Source organism: Lagenorhynchus albirostris, chromosome 2 (assembly GCF_949774975.1).
Source record: "Lagenorhynchus albirostris chromosome 2, mLagAlb1.1, whole genome shotgun sequence".
NCBI classification, from domain to species: domain Eukaryota; kingdom Metazoa; phylum Chordata; class Mammalia; order Artiodactyla; family Delphinidae; genus Lagenorhynchus; species Lagenorhynchus albirostris.
In genome coordinates, this window is record NC_083096.1 from 118,470,674 (window position 1) to 118,487,192 (window position 16,519).

The 16,519-nt window shown below is 40.6% G+C and overlaps 1 protein-coding gene across 8 annotated transcripts in view; it reads right to left on the reverse strand.

Annotated features, from left to right (window-relative positions):
- The window catches only part of NEXN (nexilin F-actin binding protein), a 58,166-nt gene extending 48,844 nt beyond the window's left edge, over window positions 1-9,322 (reverse strand). For 2 of the 8 annotated variants that reach the window (XM_060139680.1, XM_060139678.1), the window contains exon 1: window positions 9,113-9,248. Coding sequence is in view for 5 of the 8 variants with exons in the window: in XM_060139673.1 (XP_059995656.1) it covers window positions 9,117-9,295 (179 nt within the window). In the remaining 3 variants the exon portion in view is untranslated. Of the gene's footprint in view, window positions 1-8,794; window positions 8,813-9,112 lie in introns of those variants that run through there. The other 6 variants (XM_060139673.1, XM_060139675.1, XM_060139676.1 and 3 more) reach the window with 6 other exon arrangements.
- Between the last annotated feature and the right edge of the window lie 7,197 nt (window positions 9,323-16,519).

The window sequence follows — 16,519 nt, forward strand, 5'->3', positions numbered from 1 at the left end:
ATGTAAGAATTTTTTTCTAGGGGCAGGACAGGAATAAAGACGCAGATGTAGAGAATGGACTTGAGGACATGGGGAGGGGGAAGGGTAAGCTGGGACGAAGTGAGAGAGTGGCATGGACATATATACACTACCAAATGTAAAACAGATAGCTAGTGGGAAGCAGCCGCATAGCACAGGGAGATCAGCTTGGTGCTCTGTGACCACCTAGAGGGGTGGGATAGGGAGGGTTGGAGGGAGGGAGACGCAAGAGGGAGGGGATGTGGGGATATATGTATACGTACAGCTGATTCACTTTGTTATACAGCAGAAACTAACACACCATTGTAAAGCAATTATACTCCAATAAAGATGTTAAAAAAAAAGTAAGAATTTTTTTAAAGTTACAGTACATTAGAGGAAAGACCTGGTGTCTCTATACTAATTAAGGAGAAGGGTGGAAAATAACAACTGAATCCCTATTATGTACCATATACTAGTTGGTTTGAATGTTATTTCTTAAAGTCAGAGGTGATGAGTATGATAGAACTAAGAATAAATGGGAAATGAAGAAATTTGCTAAAATGAATAAATATGTATTTATTAATTCAAGAAACATTTATTAAACATCTTTCTACAACGTGCTAGACAGTATAAGGCACTACATATACAAAGATGAATATAGAATAAAATGTCTTTTCATGGAGCTCATAGACCACATGGGATGAAAGATAATTACCAAGAAAGTATAAAAAGGCATAATATCTGAGCCTGTTATTTATTATTATTATTATTTTTTTTTTTTGCGGTACGCGGGCCTCTCACTGCCGCGGCCTCTCCCGTCGTGGAGCACAGGCTCCGGACGCGCAGGCCCAGCGGCCACAGCTCACGGGTCCAGCCGCTCCGCGGCACGCAGGTCCTCCCGGACCGGGTCACGAACCTGCGCCCCCCGCATCGGCAGGCGGACCCTCAACCACCGCGCCACCAGGGAAGCCCCCTGAGCCTATTACTGAGGAGCCCAGAAAGCTTTTGTTTATATAGATTATATCTATAGATATATAATGTATTGAACATAAAACAGAATTTCCAAATATATACTTATTAAGTCATTTGAAATAACAAGCCCATTATACATAAACACATTTTATGAAAAAAACTACTTTCCAAAATAAAAGTAATTAGAAAAGTGACATTGTTTTACATTTTTGCATATCTCTTTAATATCTGGCTTAATAAAAGACAGGTATATTCTCATATCTGTTTCTGCATTCAAACTATCATGATACGTTGTTTTGACTGAAGTATATAAAGAAAACATGGCCTCATACAGATATGTTGTTAGAAAAGGAAGGACCTCATGGGTCCTTGAAGGGTCTTGGGGACTCCCAATGATTCTAAAACCACATTTTGAGATTTCCTGAATTATAGGAAAGAACATTCTATCAAATCATGTCAGTTCTAATTCTAAAAATAAAGTAGTAGACTGAGCACTCCCTTACTGTATTTTAGAACACCAAATGAGGCTTAGTTTAACAACTTAATTCCTATACTCAGTAACATAAATGCCAAAGGATTTATATCTGGAATCTCACACACTTTTCTTAATCTAGTATTAAGTAACTTTTCTTCTGTTTGGGCAGGCAGATGTAATGTCTTTAGCCACCTTAAAGGGGCAGCAGCAACACAACAATTAGGCCTCACTGTACTTTTCTAAGTGTCTAAGATGTCAAGCAAGCCAGTTGAATTGTTATCAAGAATAAGACAAAACACTGACCAAAGGATAAGGTTGAACATGTGGTTCATCAACAAAAGCTTGGTCATAATAAAAGTATGATGAAGGGATTTAATAATGCCATTCCAGCATATTAAGCATTCAATGTCTTCTTAAATGAAGACAAGTACCCATCATAGGTTTCAGAGGGAATACTGCAATATTACTATAGCCTGTCCATGATTTATCAAGAATGCATTTTTTTTCAAACTGGACAGATTAGGTCTGTATTTACAAACACAGTATTTTTGTGAGGAGAATCTACTGTGTACCAGACATTATGCCTGGTGATGGTATACAAAATGTAGGTGACAGCCTTTGAAATCAATTAGCTTTGTTAGGAAAAAGAGATGGGACCACAACTAATTATAAAACAGAGTAATAAGTGCTATAACAGCAGGATATACTGGGCTACAGAAATATGGAAAAGTCATGGAAAGACTATGGTGGGTTAAGGAGGGGGCTGGGGTGAGGGCAGATGACACAGAGAGAGATGGTGACATTTGATTTAGACCCTGAAGGACAAGTAGGATTTCACAATGTAGAAAAGTAAGGGCATCCAGGCAAAAGAAGCAACACGAACAAAAACACCAAGGCCTGATAGCCCAGTACAAATTGGGGGAGCTATAAGTTGTCCAGAGAATCTATGGTAAAACTGGAGAGACAGACTGGGCACAGAATAGGAAGATTCCTAAATGCCATATTTAGAAACAGTTTAGACTTGATCCTATAGTCAATGGGGAGCCAGCAAAGGATTTTTTTAAAGTAGAAATGTGACTTAATAAGATACGTATTCTAGAAAGAAAAAAGAAAGACGCAGTGTAGAAAACTGGAATAAAATGGGGAAAGACTACAGGGAGGACAAGTAGAATGATCTTGGCAACAGAAGATAAGGGCCTGAATTAAGATAGCAGCATTAGGAATGAAACGTTGGAAAAGACATTTTAGAAGTATAATTGACATGACATGGTGACCCATTCATTCATTTATTTAACAAGTGTTTATTAAGCTCCTACTACATACCAGGGACTATCCTAGGCTGTGGAGAGATGAAAGTGAACAAAAAGACAAAAAGTCCCTTCCTCCAGGGAAGGGGGTTGTACTGGGGGCATTACTGCAAAAATTTTAACCAATTAGATTTGGAGGGTAGAGGTGAGGAGAGGAATACTGTCAAGAATTAGTTCAGGCACTTCCCTTGTGGTCTGGTGTTAAGGAGTCCGCCTTACAGTGCAGGGGACATGGATCTGATCCCTGGTCAGGGAATCGAGATCCCACATGCTGTGGAGCAACTAAGCCTGCGCGCCACAACTCCTGAGCTCGTGTGCCTCAACTAGAGCCTGAGTGCCACAAACTACAGAGCCCATGTGCTCTGGAGCCCACACTGCAACCAGAGAGAGAAAACCCACACACCACAACTAGAGAGAAGCCCGTGAGCCGCAAGGAAGATCTGCGTGCCACAGCTGGGACCCGATGCAGCAAAATAAATAAATAATAAATCTTAAAAAAAAAAAAGAATTAGTTCAAGTTTCTTAGTTTGAGTGAACGGGTGGACAGGGTTACCATTAAAAGCATGTTTAAGGGATAAAAAATTGAGTTCAGTTTTGAACAGGTTTTACTACCCGTCAGAATTACATTTGGGGTCTGGTTATACATGTACTAAGAACTATGGACTTTTAGAGCTCATTCGCTAAAGACCTTAAAGATCACTTAGTCCAACCCGTTCATTTACCATATGAAAAAATGGGAGGCTCAAAAAGATTCAGTGACCAATCCAAGGCTGCAAACTATTCAGCAGCAGAAGAAGGAACTAGACTCCAAGTTTCTTGACTTCTAGTCAACTACTCTTTCACTCCGTCATTCTCCATTTTTACCTAAAAGTACACGAAATATATATATATGAATTGTATATATGTATACATACACAATATACTAATATTGGTATCAGCTGGCATAGCAATAAATGAGATAACCTTCAGAAAGTCTTTGAAAATGACTTAATGACCTGATAAAATATGTTTCAAAAATAGTGTATACTTTTGAGCTGTTACAGTTTCCAGGTTGAATAGTAAGGTATAAAGCTCAAGCTGTGAAACAATACGTTAAGTCTCACAGAGGAATATAATAGTAAGTGTAACAGACGGTCTTAAAATACGCATGCTAATGTTCCTGTTCTAGAATTTCATCGGACCTATGTTTGACCTCTAAATTTTCTAAATTTAATTACTTTACTTGACTTTTTTTGATATGCAATTAAAGTATTTCAAGATAGCAAATAATGCAGGAATCAAGAAAAGAATTTTAAATCATAGCTGGCTATCATTTACAATAACTATTTCATTGTGTTAATGTATTATCTCTTTTCTCAAGGAGAACAGAATTGTCAAGAAAGTGACAGCTTTAAATCTGCATTTCATTAAACTCAAGTAAATTCTTTGTCTCAGCTTTTAAGAAGGTTTTAGACAGAACGCTTACCTATACACTAGAAGTAAATGTTAAAACCTACCTCTTTACAGTCTTTGGAACAAACAAAATTATTTTGAGCTTCATAAAATGTGAGCCTAAATATTTTTTGATTTATTTTAATTTATTTATTATTTTTGCCTGTGTTGGGTCTTCATTGCTGCACGTATGCGCTTTCTCTAGTTGCGGCGAGTGGGGGCTACTCTTGGTTGCAGTGCGCAGGCTTCTCATTGCAGTGGCTTCTCTTGCTGCGGAGCACGGGCTCTAGAGCGCGTGGGTGGGCTTCAGTAGATGTGGCGCTTGGGCTCAGTAGTTGTGGCTCATGTGCTCTAGAGTGCAGGCTCAGTAGTTGTGGCACATAGGCTTAGTTGCTCCACGGCATGTGGGATCTTCCCGGACCAGGGCTCGAACCCGTGTCCCCTGCATTGGCAGGCGGATTCTTAACCACTGCACAAGCAGGGAAGCCCCTAAATTTTTATCATTTTGCACTTGTACAAGAAATATAAACTTAAATATTATGTAACCTTATTACATTTAATGAAGGTTGTAACCTTATACTCTAAAAATTATATTACAAAACATCATGAACCTCATCACAGCTCAAAAATATGAAACTAGATCCTATTTTACCTATTTAAAATAGTGAGTTTTTTCTCCTACCAATATATAATTCCTCACTTATAACCAAGAATCTTATTTTCAACCTGTCTTGACATGCTTCTGTATTAATATATAATACTTTGCACTCATATGACTGTGTGTAACGTTTTCAAAAGAGCATTCACCATACTATGAGTCCCTGAAAGGTAAGAACTGTGCTCTAGTTGGTTCTTTATCTTTTGCGTCTCATATAACAACTAGGACACAGTACAAACTCGATTCATATTTGAGCTAGTGAACAAATAACAAAGAGGAGGAAAACTGTCTGATCCAAAATCAGCCCAAATGAAACTTACGAATGATATCTCTAAAAGGAGGGCTGATGATGAGGATTCAGGAATGAATGAACAAATGAACAAACAAATAAATAAAATTATAGAAAGTAAAATAAAATGGAGTGAGTTTACTTATTAACCTAGATATCATGAAAAACCAGAAATTGGACTTTCAGGATGTTGGCTTCCCAAGCAATTTCTGGAGGAGACTGGGCCTCCTCATCCCCTCTTCAAGTGGAAGATGGCCTTTCAATGAAGGACACAGCTGGGAATGGGAAGACCCAGGCCGCTGGCCCCAAACAAGTGGGTGGGACAGTGAGGTGGAAGAATAGTAGTTAACTCCACTTGATGACCAATGTCTAAGGGTCGCAAAAACTCTCCTAAACACTTAAGATGGGGAAGGAGTAGGATTATTTAAGAGTTCCTAGGAAAGATTTCTTTCCCAGAGATATCTCCCCTATGCTTTCTAAAGTCCCACCAGTTAAAATATTTTTAGTTCTCAATACATGGTTCCTTTCAGCTCAATGGACACTAGCAATTAGTGTCAATGAAAGTTAACCTCTCCTTCCCATTCCCATGATCAGATTATTTAAGAGAAGGATTGCTAACCAAAATATATCTTCAACATTTAACGTCCAGGTTCCTAATGCCAAGTCCAGCAGACTGCCCATCATATCATGGCTTCAGACTTGCCCTAATATTGATACTTAGATCAGGGGCCTGCATATTCAAGTGACTATAGTCAGGTAATGTAAGTTCATGTTATGTAGTATAATTGACAGGTAATATAAATGAGAGATGACTAACTGTCAAACAGTAAGGGATGGTGGAGACTATGTCAAAAGAAGAGTGTGTACCCTATCTGAGGAGGGAGCCACTACTTAGTTCCAGCATATTCTTGCTATGCAGAAATGTGGACCCAGTTTTGCCAAGATTTTCCAATTTTTCAAGAGAGGCTGAAAATCCATATTTTAATATAAAATATACTATTTTTAAGCATGTCTATGGCTGAAAGTGGCTTTTTGGCTCCCAGTTTGTGGCCCTTGATCTAAATGAACAAGCATCATTGAGAAAATGCAAAGAGACAAAGGGGAGGCCTATTTTGGCCAGAAAGAGGGAGGCAGAATCAAAGGGGAGAAAAGGGCAGGAAAGAGGCACAGAAAGGAAGGTGGAAGTCAAATTTCACCAACCTCAAAACCTGGCCTAGGGACCCCAAACTATCTGTCTTCTAATCTGAGAACAAAAAGGAGGAGATGAAGAAAGAAAAAAAAAAGAGGGGAAGGGAGAAAAAGAACCAACTCTTGAACACTTACTAGATGGCAGATGCTGTATCAGATGCTTTCACATATGCACTTTCACTGAGATATGGCAATGAGAGAAAAAACATCCTATGCATGGGGAAAAGAGGGAACTATATCAAAATACTAACCATTTATGTGTCAGATGATGAGAGCCCCCTTTCCAGTTCCCCACAATTTTTAACCATAAATATAATATGGTTATATTAACTTTATAATAAAAAACAAATTTGATTGAAAGTTAAATAAATAAGTTGGATTTCTGGGTAAAAATCCACCCATCCTAGAGTGTGGAAAGTATACTACCATTAATTAAGTCAAGCCAAACTATGCACTGAGCATGTAAATAGAAAAAGAAAATATAACAACTCTAAGTGTATATAGATATGTAATCTTGCAATTATAAAACCAGAAGAAAGAGAACATGAAAGAAACTATACAGGTGATCTCGACCACAGACAGATTAAATAAGAACAGAGATATGTGAAATTGTTAAGAATGCTGTAGGTCATTCTCCTTCTTAATTATAAAGTTGACTACTAAGATGTTTTGTGTGTGTGGCCTACAAACATACAATGTACTAAGTCCTCTCTTCTATAAAATCTTTCAGACATCTGCCCATCTGTTACATACTTTTTTACATTTACTACATTGTTTTCTTTCTTTTAGGCATGTATTTTTATTTAAACAATACTTTTATTTGCCTTTAGGGTGTTTCAAAGGTAACAGTAGGTTTTCTTTTTTTTTTCCTAAATGAAGTAGTATCTCATTTCAGGCCACTTGGGTTCTAAGCAATCTAAATTCCCAATTAATCTCTTCCAAATATACATATCCAGTTTTCATTCTGTTCACAAATGAAACCCTAACCCAAATACCTCAAATGTAATTTCAGGGGAGAAATACCGTTCAAAAACCTAGATAATGCATTCCTTCGCTGATGCTAAATATAGTCATCTCAAGATGACATACATTTTGACAATGATCAGTCTTACATATCAAATTTTCAAAAATAGCACAGATTCCATTTTCAATGAGTAGGAAAAATTGCTATTCACTACATTTCAGCTTCAAATGGATTTAAAAGTGTGACTCTTTCATGAAAATGGAAATTACATCAATACTGTATCAACGTAAATTGGATTTAAAAGAATTTTGTTGTGGTTTTTGCTTAGGGCTCTTTAAGGGAGTCGTGGCAGACAAAATACAGAATTGCCCACATTTTTCTTTCAAGTATTCCCATCCAGAATATAAAATATCTTCAAAAATAGGGGGCTAATAGCTGTGAGAAAGAATCTGACTTAACTACATTAAGTAATCAAAGTTCATTTATACTAAATATACCTCCTCAAAAAAAACCCTGTCCCTCAATTTGGTTGATAATGCACTTTTCCACCCTACCGGGCTTCAAAACTCAAAAGAATTTCAGAGACTTATGTGTATTCTGAGTTTTCTTATGGCAACAATTTAACCTGTAAAAGGATTGGCGGAGAATAATGTGGTTCACTCAATGACGGGTGACTAAGATGGTATAAATACCTAAGTTTATATAATCATGCTACCCAACACATAGTTATGTTGTGACTCGAAGGCCAATGGGCCCATACATGAATTCATTAACAAAATTAAGCTGGTGAATGATGCTCCTGTTGCTTTGCTCATGGAACTAATTTCTTTCTTATTATGGCTTAACTTCTTTTCTTTACCTGCCTCCAGCCCAAGGACAGACATTTTGTTAGGGCATATCCTTATGCTATTTTTATCTTGTTCTCATTCTATCCTCCCTCTCTGTCTCTCTCTCCCACTCTCTCTTCACCCCACCCCCCCTTCCAACCTCTTCGTTCGCATTATGGACCTTAAATTAAATAAATATGAAATGAAGATCTTGAAGTCATTGCGATAATCAACTAACCTATCAACTAGGTTATTTTCTTTATAAACGCCATTAACAATAATTTTTTAGCATTTGTAGAGCTTTGCAGAGTTTACAAACAGTTGGAATGGCTCGGCGTTTTCAAAAAGCATACAGAGAAGGGAGGTCTCGAGAGGTGACTACATCATTCACTCCAACTTCCAGCTCTAGTTGCACAACTCCCAACATCCGACATAGGTTAGAATCACTAAAAACTAGTCTGGAGGGAGGGGGCAGATGATGGGCTGTTAAATCACATTTCAGTCCCCAGCCTCCACAGGGACCGATCAGGAATGACTGCTCTTAAAAACAACAGGCACTGCCGGCGGAGACGGAGACCGCGCCGGGGGCACGTGGTGGGGGACGACACGGCACTTTACCTGCCGGGACCCCTGGGACAGAGCAAGGGGACCGGCACCCGCTCCACCGCCGTAGGGCTCACTACCTGCAGGACCGAGAAAGCTCCCGAAACTGCACAGACAGGGCGCAAGCCGAGCTGAAGCTGCGGAGCCGGGCAAGGAAATCGTGGCCGGGAGCCCGAGGCCGGTGACCATGGAGGGACAGCCAGGCCGATCCCGGTCCGCCCTCCGCCAAGCCCGCGGAAGCGCCTCCGAGGGCCGTTTCGCTCGCGCCGGCAGACCAGCGCGTCGCCACAGCTGGATGGAGCCGGGCCAGGAGCCGGGGCGCGCGTCCCCGCCGCCCCGGGGGAGCCAACGGCTCCGTCTCGGCCGCCCCCTCCCCTCGTCCCCCCGACTCCTCTCACCCGCCTCGAGCCGGCGACACGCGAAGGTCCGGGGTGCGCGCTGGCAGGCTCTGGGTGCCGGGGTGTGGTCAGGGGTCCTGGCGCTCCGGCCGCCGCCGCTCCAGCCGCTACGAGCCCTCTGGCCGCCGCCGGCTCCAGCAGCAAGTTTCCATAAAAGTCCTGGTGTGCAGCCTGTTCCCGCATTCCAGGCGGGCCCAACGCCGGCTGCAGCTGTTCCAAAACACGAGGCCAGTTCCCCCAACCCCCCGCCTCCGCCGTGTGGCCCGGAGAGGGGTGGAGAGTCCAGGAGGAAGGCGGGCGAGGGGGGCGGTGGCTGCCAACTTTCCGCCGGGACCTGCGGGTCGCCCGGCTCTGGGTCCCTGCGCTGACCCCCTCCCCGCGGGTCCCCCTCCACCTCGCGGCGGGGTCCGGGGAAGGCAGGCTGCCTCCCTTGTGGGAAACGGGTGCTACCGGAATGGGGTTCAGAAACAGGCGGCGGCTGCCTCGCCGCGACCCGCAGCCGCTTTGCGCTGGGCCCGCTTCTCAGCTGCCCTACCGGTCCTGGTGTCTAAGAAGCCGAAGCACTGCCTTATCTTCTTCATCCAGAGCGTCGACTCTTGGCCAACCTTCCTTTTACTGTTGAGAGCACAGGGCAGCAGACCGGGGACCACTTCATTTGTCTGTTGCTCTCCTTTTCTTGGTTCTGGTCTTCAAACTCCAAAGAGAATGGCTGATAGAGAAAAGTGGAAGAAAGAGGGGGGAGGGGGCGGGGAGGAGGAGGCATAAAAATAAATAATATTTATATAATCTTCCAATTTTCCTTAATTGAAGGCAAATCATCTCTGGTCTTTCTAAACCTACATTAATGCATCTTGCGAATATTAGCACCACAGAACTTTTCAATCTGGACCACCAGACTGCCAATTAAATCCATCAGACAACCTACAGTAAAACCTGAAATACTAATCCAGCGGTGACATTTTCCTGGTGGGGAGACCTTCAGTTCTGCACTGCGTGCATAAAATGAATATAAATTTAATGAATGAGTGAATGAATTAACAAACTCGAACTAGCATCCACACAGATAAGCCAGGGACAACTACCTCCAATTTCCAGCCCTGGGCACAGTGGTGCTCAGGTTATATTTTCAGGGATTCTGAAAAGGCCTTCTCGTCTTAACTAAAACTTTCCTTCTCCATCCCATCCCCGTACACTATTTACTCGGGATGGAAATTCTTTTAAGAGGTATAAACCATTCATTCTTCAATTAGAGAAAAGTTCTAGATGGGTAATTAAGACAGCTATTTAAACTTACTCTAATACAGGTTAGCGTGGCCTGGATGATCTAGCTTGTTCCCTTGCACCCGTCAATACCATCACCCTAACCTTCTTCAGTTCATGGAATTTTCCGTGGTCATTCTGGCTGCAGGGCCTTTGCATAAGCTGTTCCCTCTGCATGAAATTCTTTCCCTGGACTCTTCACCTACCTAACTTCAACATATGCTTTTGCTGTCTGCTTATATGTTGCTCTCTCAGAGAAGCCTTCCTTTTACCCCAATCTTTATCAGTCCCCCCATTATAAATTCTCACTCCACCCTTTTCTTTCTTACACTTACCAATTTATAATTAACACATTTATATTTATGACTTAAAGGAGTAGAAACTGTCTTAACTGATCCACTCAGATTCACCAGATACAATAAAGCTCTTCATTCTTCCTATAAACTCTGCTAGCTACCCACAGCATGCAAGGCCTACCTCTTCTCCCCTCAATTCATCATTCATTCATTCAACAAATATTCAGTTCTAGATACTTAGGATACAACAGTCACAAAACAAATAAAAAGCCCTGCCATCATGGGACATATATTTTAGTGGAAGAGGGCAGCCGGTAAGCAAATAAACAACTAAGTGATATGCATTAGAGATAAACCAGAGCAGAAAAGTAGGGAATGATGGGAACGGAGTGGGAGAAAAATGGTCCAGAAGGTGCAAAAGCCCCAGGAAGGATCCTATCTGACATGTTCTAGGAAGAGCAAGAAGGCTTCTGTGGGTGAAGCTGAGTAGGCAAAGGGTGAAATAATACTGAGTGGAGTGGGGCAGGAGACAGACTGTGAGAAACCTTTTTTACATTGTAAGGACTTTGGCTTTTACTCGAGTAAGATGGGTGGCCACTGGTGGATTGTGAACAAAGCAGTGACATAATCTGACATATTTTTAACATGTTCACTCTGGCCAATGTGCTGCAAACACACTAAATGAAGCAGGGAGACCAATTAGGAGGCTTCCAAAATAATCAGGATGAAAGGTAATGGGAGTTTGGACCAAGATGATAGTTCTGTAGGCAGTGAGAAATGCTTGGCGTATTTTTTTTCTTGGTACTTTTTAAAAAGTGGAACTGGTGTATAAGAATGCCAGAGATTTCTGTGCATTAATTTTGTATCCTGCTACTTTACCAAATTCATTGATTAGCTCTAGTAGTTTTCTGGTAGCATCTTTAGGATTCTCTATGTATAGCATCATGTCATCTGCAAACAGTGAAAGCTTTACTTCTTCTTTTCCGATTTGGATTCCTTTTATTTCTTTTTCTTCTCTGATTGCTGTGGCTAAAACTTCCAAAACTATGTTCAATAAGAGTGGTGAGAGTGGGCAACCTTGTCTTGTTCCTGATCTTAGTGGAAATGGTTTCAGTTTTTCACCATTGAGGACGATGTTGGCTGTGGGTTTGTCATATATGGCCTTTATTATGTTGAGGAAAGTTCCCTCTATGCCTACTTTCTGCAGGTTTTATTTATTTATTTTTCGGTACACGGGCCTCTCACTGCCATAACCTCTCCCACTGTGGAACACAGGTTCCGGACGGCAGGCTCAGCGGCCATGGCTCACGGGCCCAGCCGCTCTGCGGCATGCAGGATCCTCCCGGACCGGGGCATGAACCTGTGTCCCCTGCATCGGCAGGCGGACCCTAAACCACCAGGGAAGCCCTCTGCAGGGTTTTTATCATAAATGGGTGTTGAATTTTGTCAAAAGCTTTCTCTGCATCTATTGAGATGATCATATCGTTTTTCTCCTTCAATTTGTTAATATGGTGTATCACATTGATTGATTTGCGTATACTGAAGAATCTTTGCATTCCTGGAATAAACCCCATTTGATCATGGTGTATGATCCCTTTAATGTGCTGTTGGATTCTGTTTGCTAGTATTTTGTTGAGGAGTTTTGCATCTATGTTCATCAGTGACATTGGCCTGTAGTTTTCTTTCTTTGTGACATCTTTGTCTGGTTTTGGTATCAGGGTGATGGTGGCCTTGTAGAATGAGTTTGGGAGTGTTCCTCCCTCTGCTATATTTTGGAAGAGTTTGAGAAGGATAGGTGTTAGCTCTTCTCTAAATGTTTGATAGAATTCGCCTGTGAAGCCATCTGGTTTTGTTTGCTGGAAGAGTTTTAATCACAGTTTCAATTTCAGTGCTTGTGATTGGTCTGTTCATATTTTCTATTTCTTCCTGGTTCAGTCTCGGCAAGTTGTGCATTTCTAAGAATTGTCCATTTCTTCCAGGTTGTCCATTTTATTGCCATAGAGCTGCTTCTAGTAATCTCTCATGGCATTCTTATACACTAGTGATGAAAAATCTGAAAGTGAAATTAAAAAAACACTCCCATTTACCATTGCAACAAAAAGAATAAAATATCTGGGAATAAACCTATCTAAGGAGACAAAAGACCGGTATGCAGAAAATTGTATGACACTGATGAAAGAAATTATAAAGATGATACAAATAGATGGAGAGATATACCATGTTCTTGGATTGGAAGAATCAACATTGTGAAAATGACTCTACTACCCAAAGCAATCTACAGATTCAATGCAATCCCTATCAAACTACCACTGGCATTTTTCACAGAACTAGAACAAAAAATTTCACAATTTGTATGGAAACACAAAAGACCCCGAATAGCCAAAGCAATCTTGAGCAAGAAAAATGGAGCTGGAGGAATCAGGCTTCTGGACTTCAGACTATACTACAAAGCTACAGTAATCAAGACATTATGGTACTGGCACAAAAACAGAAATATAGATCAATGGAACAGGATAGAAAGCCCAGAGATAAACCCACGCACATATGGTCACCTTATCTTTGATAAAGGAGGCAAGAATATACAGTGGAGAAAAGACAGCCTCTTCAATAAGTGGTGCTGGGAAAACTGGACAGGTACATGTAAAAGTATGAAATTAGAACACTCCCTAACACCATACACAAAAATAAGCTCAAAATGGATTAAAGACCTCAATGTAAGGCCAGACACTATCAAACTCTTAGAGGAAAACATAGGCAGAACACTCTATGACATAAATCACAGCAAAATCATAGCAAGATCCTTTTTGACCCACCTCCTAGAGAAATGGAAATAAAAACAAAAATAAACAAATGGGACCTAATGAAACTTCAAAGCTTTTGCACAGCAAAGGAAACCATAAACAACACCAAAAGACAACCCTCAGAATGGGAGAAAATATTTGCAAATGAAGCAACTGACAAAGGATTAATCTCCAAAATATACAAGCAGCTCATGCAGCTCAATAACAAAAAAACAAACAACCCAATCCAAAAATGGGTAGACCTAAATAGACATTTCTCCAAAGATGATATACAGATTGCCAACAAACACATGAAAGAATGCTCAACATCATTAATCATTAGAGAAATGCAAATCAAAACTACAATGAGATATCATCTCACACTGGTCCGAATGGCTGTCACCAAAAATCTACAAACAATAAATGCTGGAGAGGGTATGGAGAAAAGGGAACCCTCTTGCACTGCTGGTGGGAATGTAAATTGATACAGCCACTATGGAAAACAGTATGGAGGTTCCTTAAAAAACTACAAATAGAACTACCATATGACCCAGCAATCCCACTACTGGGCATATACCCTGAGAAAACCATAATTCTAAAAGAGTCATGTACCAAAATGTTCATTGCAGCTCTATTTACAACAGCCAGGACATGGAAGCAACCTAAGTGTCCACCAACAGATGAATGGATAAAGAAGATGTGGCACATATATACAATGGAGTATTACTCAGCCATAAAAAGAAACGAAATTGAGTTATTTGTAGTGAGGTGGATGGACCTAGAGTCTGTCATACAGAGTGAAGTAAGAAAGAGCAAAACAAATACCGTATGCTAACACATATACACGGAATCTAAGAAAAAAAAAAAGTCATTAAGAACCTAGGGGTAAGACAGGAATAAAGACACAGACCTACTAGAGAATGGACTTGAGGATATGGGGAGGGGGAAGGGTAAGCTGTGACAAAGTGAGAGAGTGGCATGGACATATATACACTACCAAACGTAAAACAGATAGCTAGTGGGAAGCAGCCACATAGCACGGGGAGATCAGCTTGGTGCTTTGTGACCACCTAGAGGGGTGGGATAGGCAGGGTGGAAGGGAGGGAGACGAAGAGAGAAGAGATATGGGAACATATGTATATGTATAACTGATTCACTTTGTTATAAAGCAGAAACTAACACACCATTGTAAAGCAATTATACTCCAATAAAGATGTTAAAAAAAAAGTGGAACTGGTAGGATTTTGGTAACAGATTCAGTGTGAGATGTGAGGAAAAGAAGTTTTGGGCCTGAGGAACTGGAAAAATGTTTTCATTTACTGGGATGAGAAAGATGGGGAGGAGGTTTAGGCTGGTGTGGTCAGGAGATCCGTTTTGGACATGCTAAGTTTGAGAAGACTATTAGAAATCCAAGATTTGTCTATCTGTGTAAACATTCCTTGTATATTTATCATGAGTCGATTAGATTTGTTCTCACTCTTGATTACATCAGTTGCATGTTACTGAAATTACACAAACATTACAAAAAGGAAGAAATACCAAAGCAAAAATAAACAGTTAATAGTTTTTATAAAAGCTAAGTCGAATGCTTGAAGACGTAATAAAAGCAAATAGCTTATAAACATTACCATCAAGCTAGGTGTGGGGAAGACAAATGTAAGATTGGGTAGAAAATTATGAAAACCTAGGGGGATTTGGGACTCATTGCTTTTCATGTAACTTTTTCTCCTTTAAATAAGGGAAACTGGAAAACCCAGATGATGATTTTGAGGTATAGTTTCTACAACAAAGACATCTCAGAATACCCAGTAGATCCATACTCCCAGTAAAGGCCTTCACCCTCCCTCAAAAGATTGGTCCAAGAATGTGCACATATTCATTTAAAATTAAAATGTCTACATTATCTATATACAATTTATTATGATTCCCTGTTGTGATATCCAGTCACCAAGATAACCCCAAATGATCCCACCTCCTAGTCTTTCCACCCTTGTGTAATCTCCTCCCACACTGTGTCAGGGTTGGTCTGTGTGACTAATAGAATATGGCACAAGTGATGGTATGTCCTGTTCAAGTCTAGGTTATAAAAGATACTGTGTCTTTTGCCTTGATATCTCTTGGATTACTCACTCTGGGGAAAGCCAGCTGCTGTATTTTAAAGATACTCAGGCAGCTCTGTTAAGAGGCCCACGTGGCAAGGACCTAAAGCCCCCTGACAACAGCCATGCGAGTGAGCAAATCTTGGAAGCAAATCTTCCAGCCCTAGTCAAACCTTCAGATGACTGCAGTCTCAGGACAGACCCTAAAACCCTGGACAACTAGAACCAGCCGTTCCTAAATTCCCAACCCTCAGAAACTATGGGAGATAATGTTCGTTGTTTAAAGCTGCTAAATTTGGGGATATTTTTTTACGCAGCAATAGATAACAAATGCACCCGCTTTAACCTACTTTAAAAAAAATTATCCATCTGCTACCACGTTAAGCACTCAGTCCTTTTTAAAGTCCCTGGGCCTATTCTCTCACAGTCTTATTAAATAAAAGAATTAGCAAAATTCCAGAAGTCACATATTTCAGGTGCTTTCAAATGTCGAAGTTCTTCTCTATATTTAAGTGTTATGGTATTATTTCAGATAGCAAATTACAAAAGTTCTGTAATTTCCTATATATAAGTATACTTTGTGAAAGCCTTTTGTGACACACATAAGAGACAGTTAAAAGCAAAACGCTGAGGTGGTATCTGATATACCAGTTGCCTTGCTGAGGCTTTTAAGTACAGAATAAAAAGCATCATAGAAGGAAGGTTTCCTTTTTTTTTTTTTTCCCCCTGTACTGGAATTCAGTCCTTTCCTGCCCAAACGATAAAGGTTACTTAGGGGTTTTTCACTGTTCAAAGGTAGTAAAAAAACAAAAAAAGAACCTCATCAGACAAAAGAGCTGAGCAGCCTGATCAAAGATGTCAGTAGCATGAGGAGAGAAAGAGATTAAAGGAGAAGTGGCAGGTTAAAGTATTACAGAATACAGAGTGTAGGAAGAAACACTACATAAAAAATAGAAGTCAAAAGCAAGAACA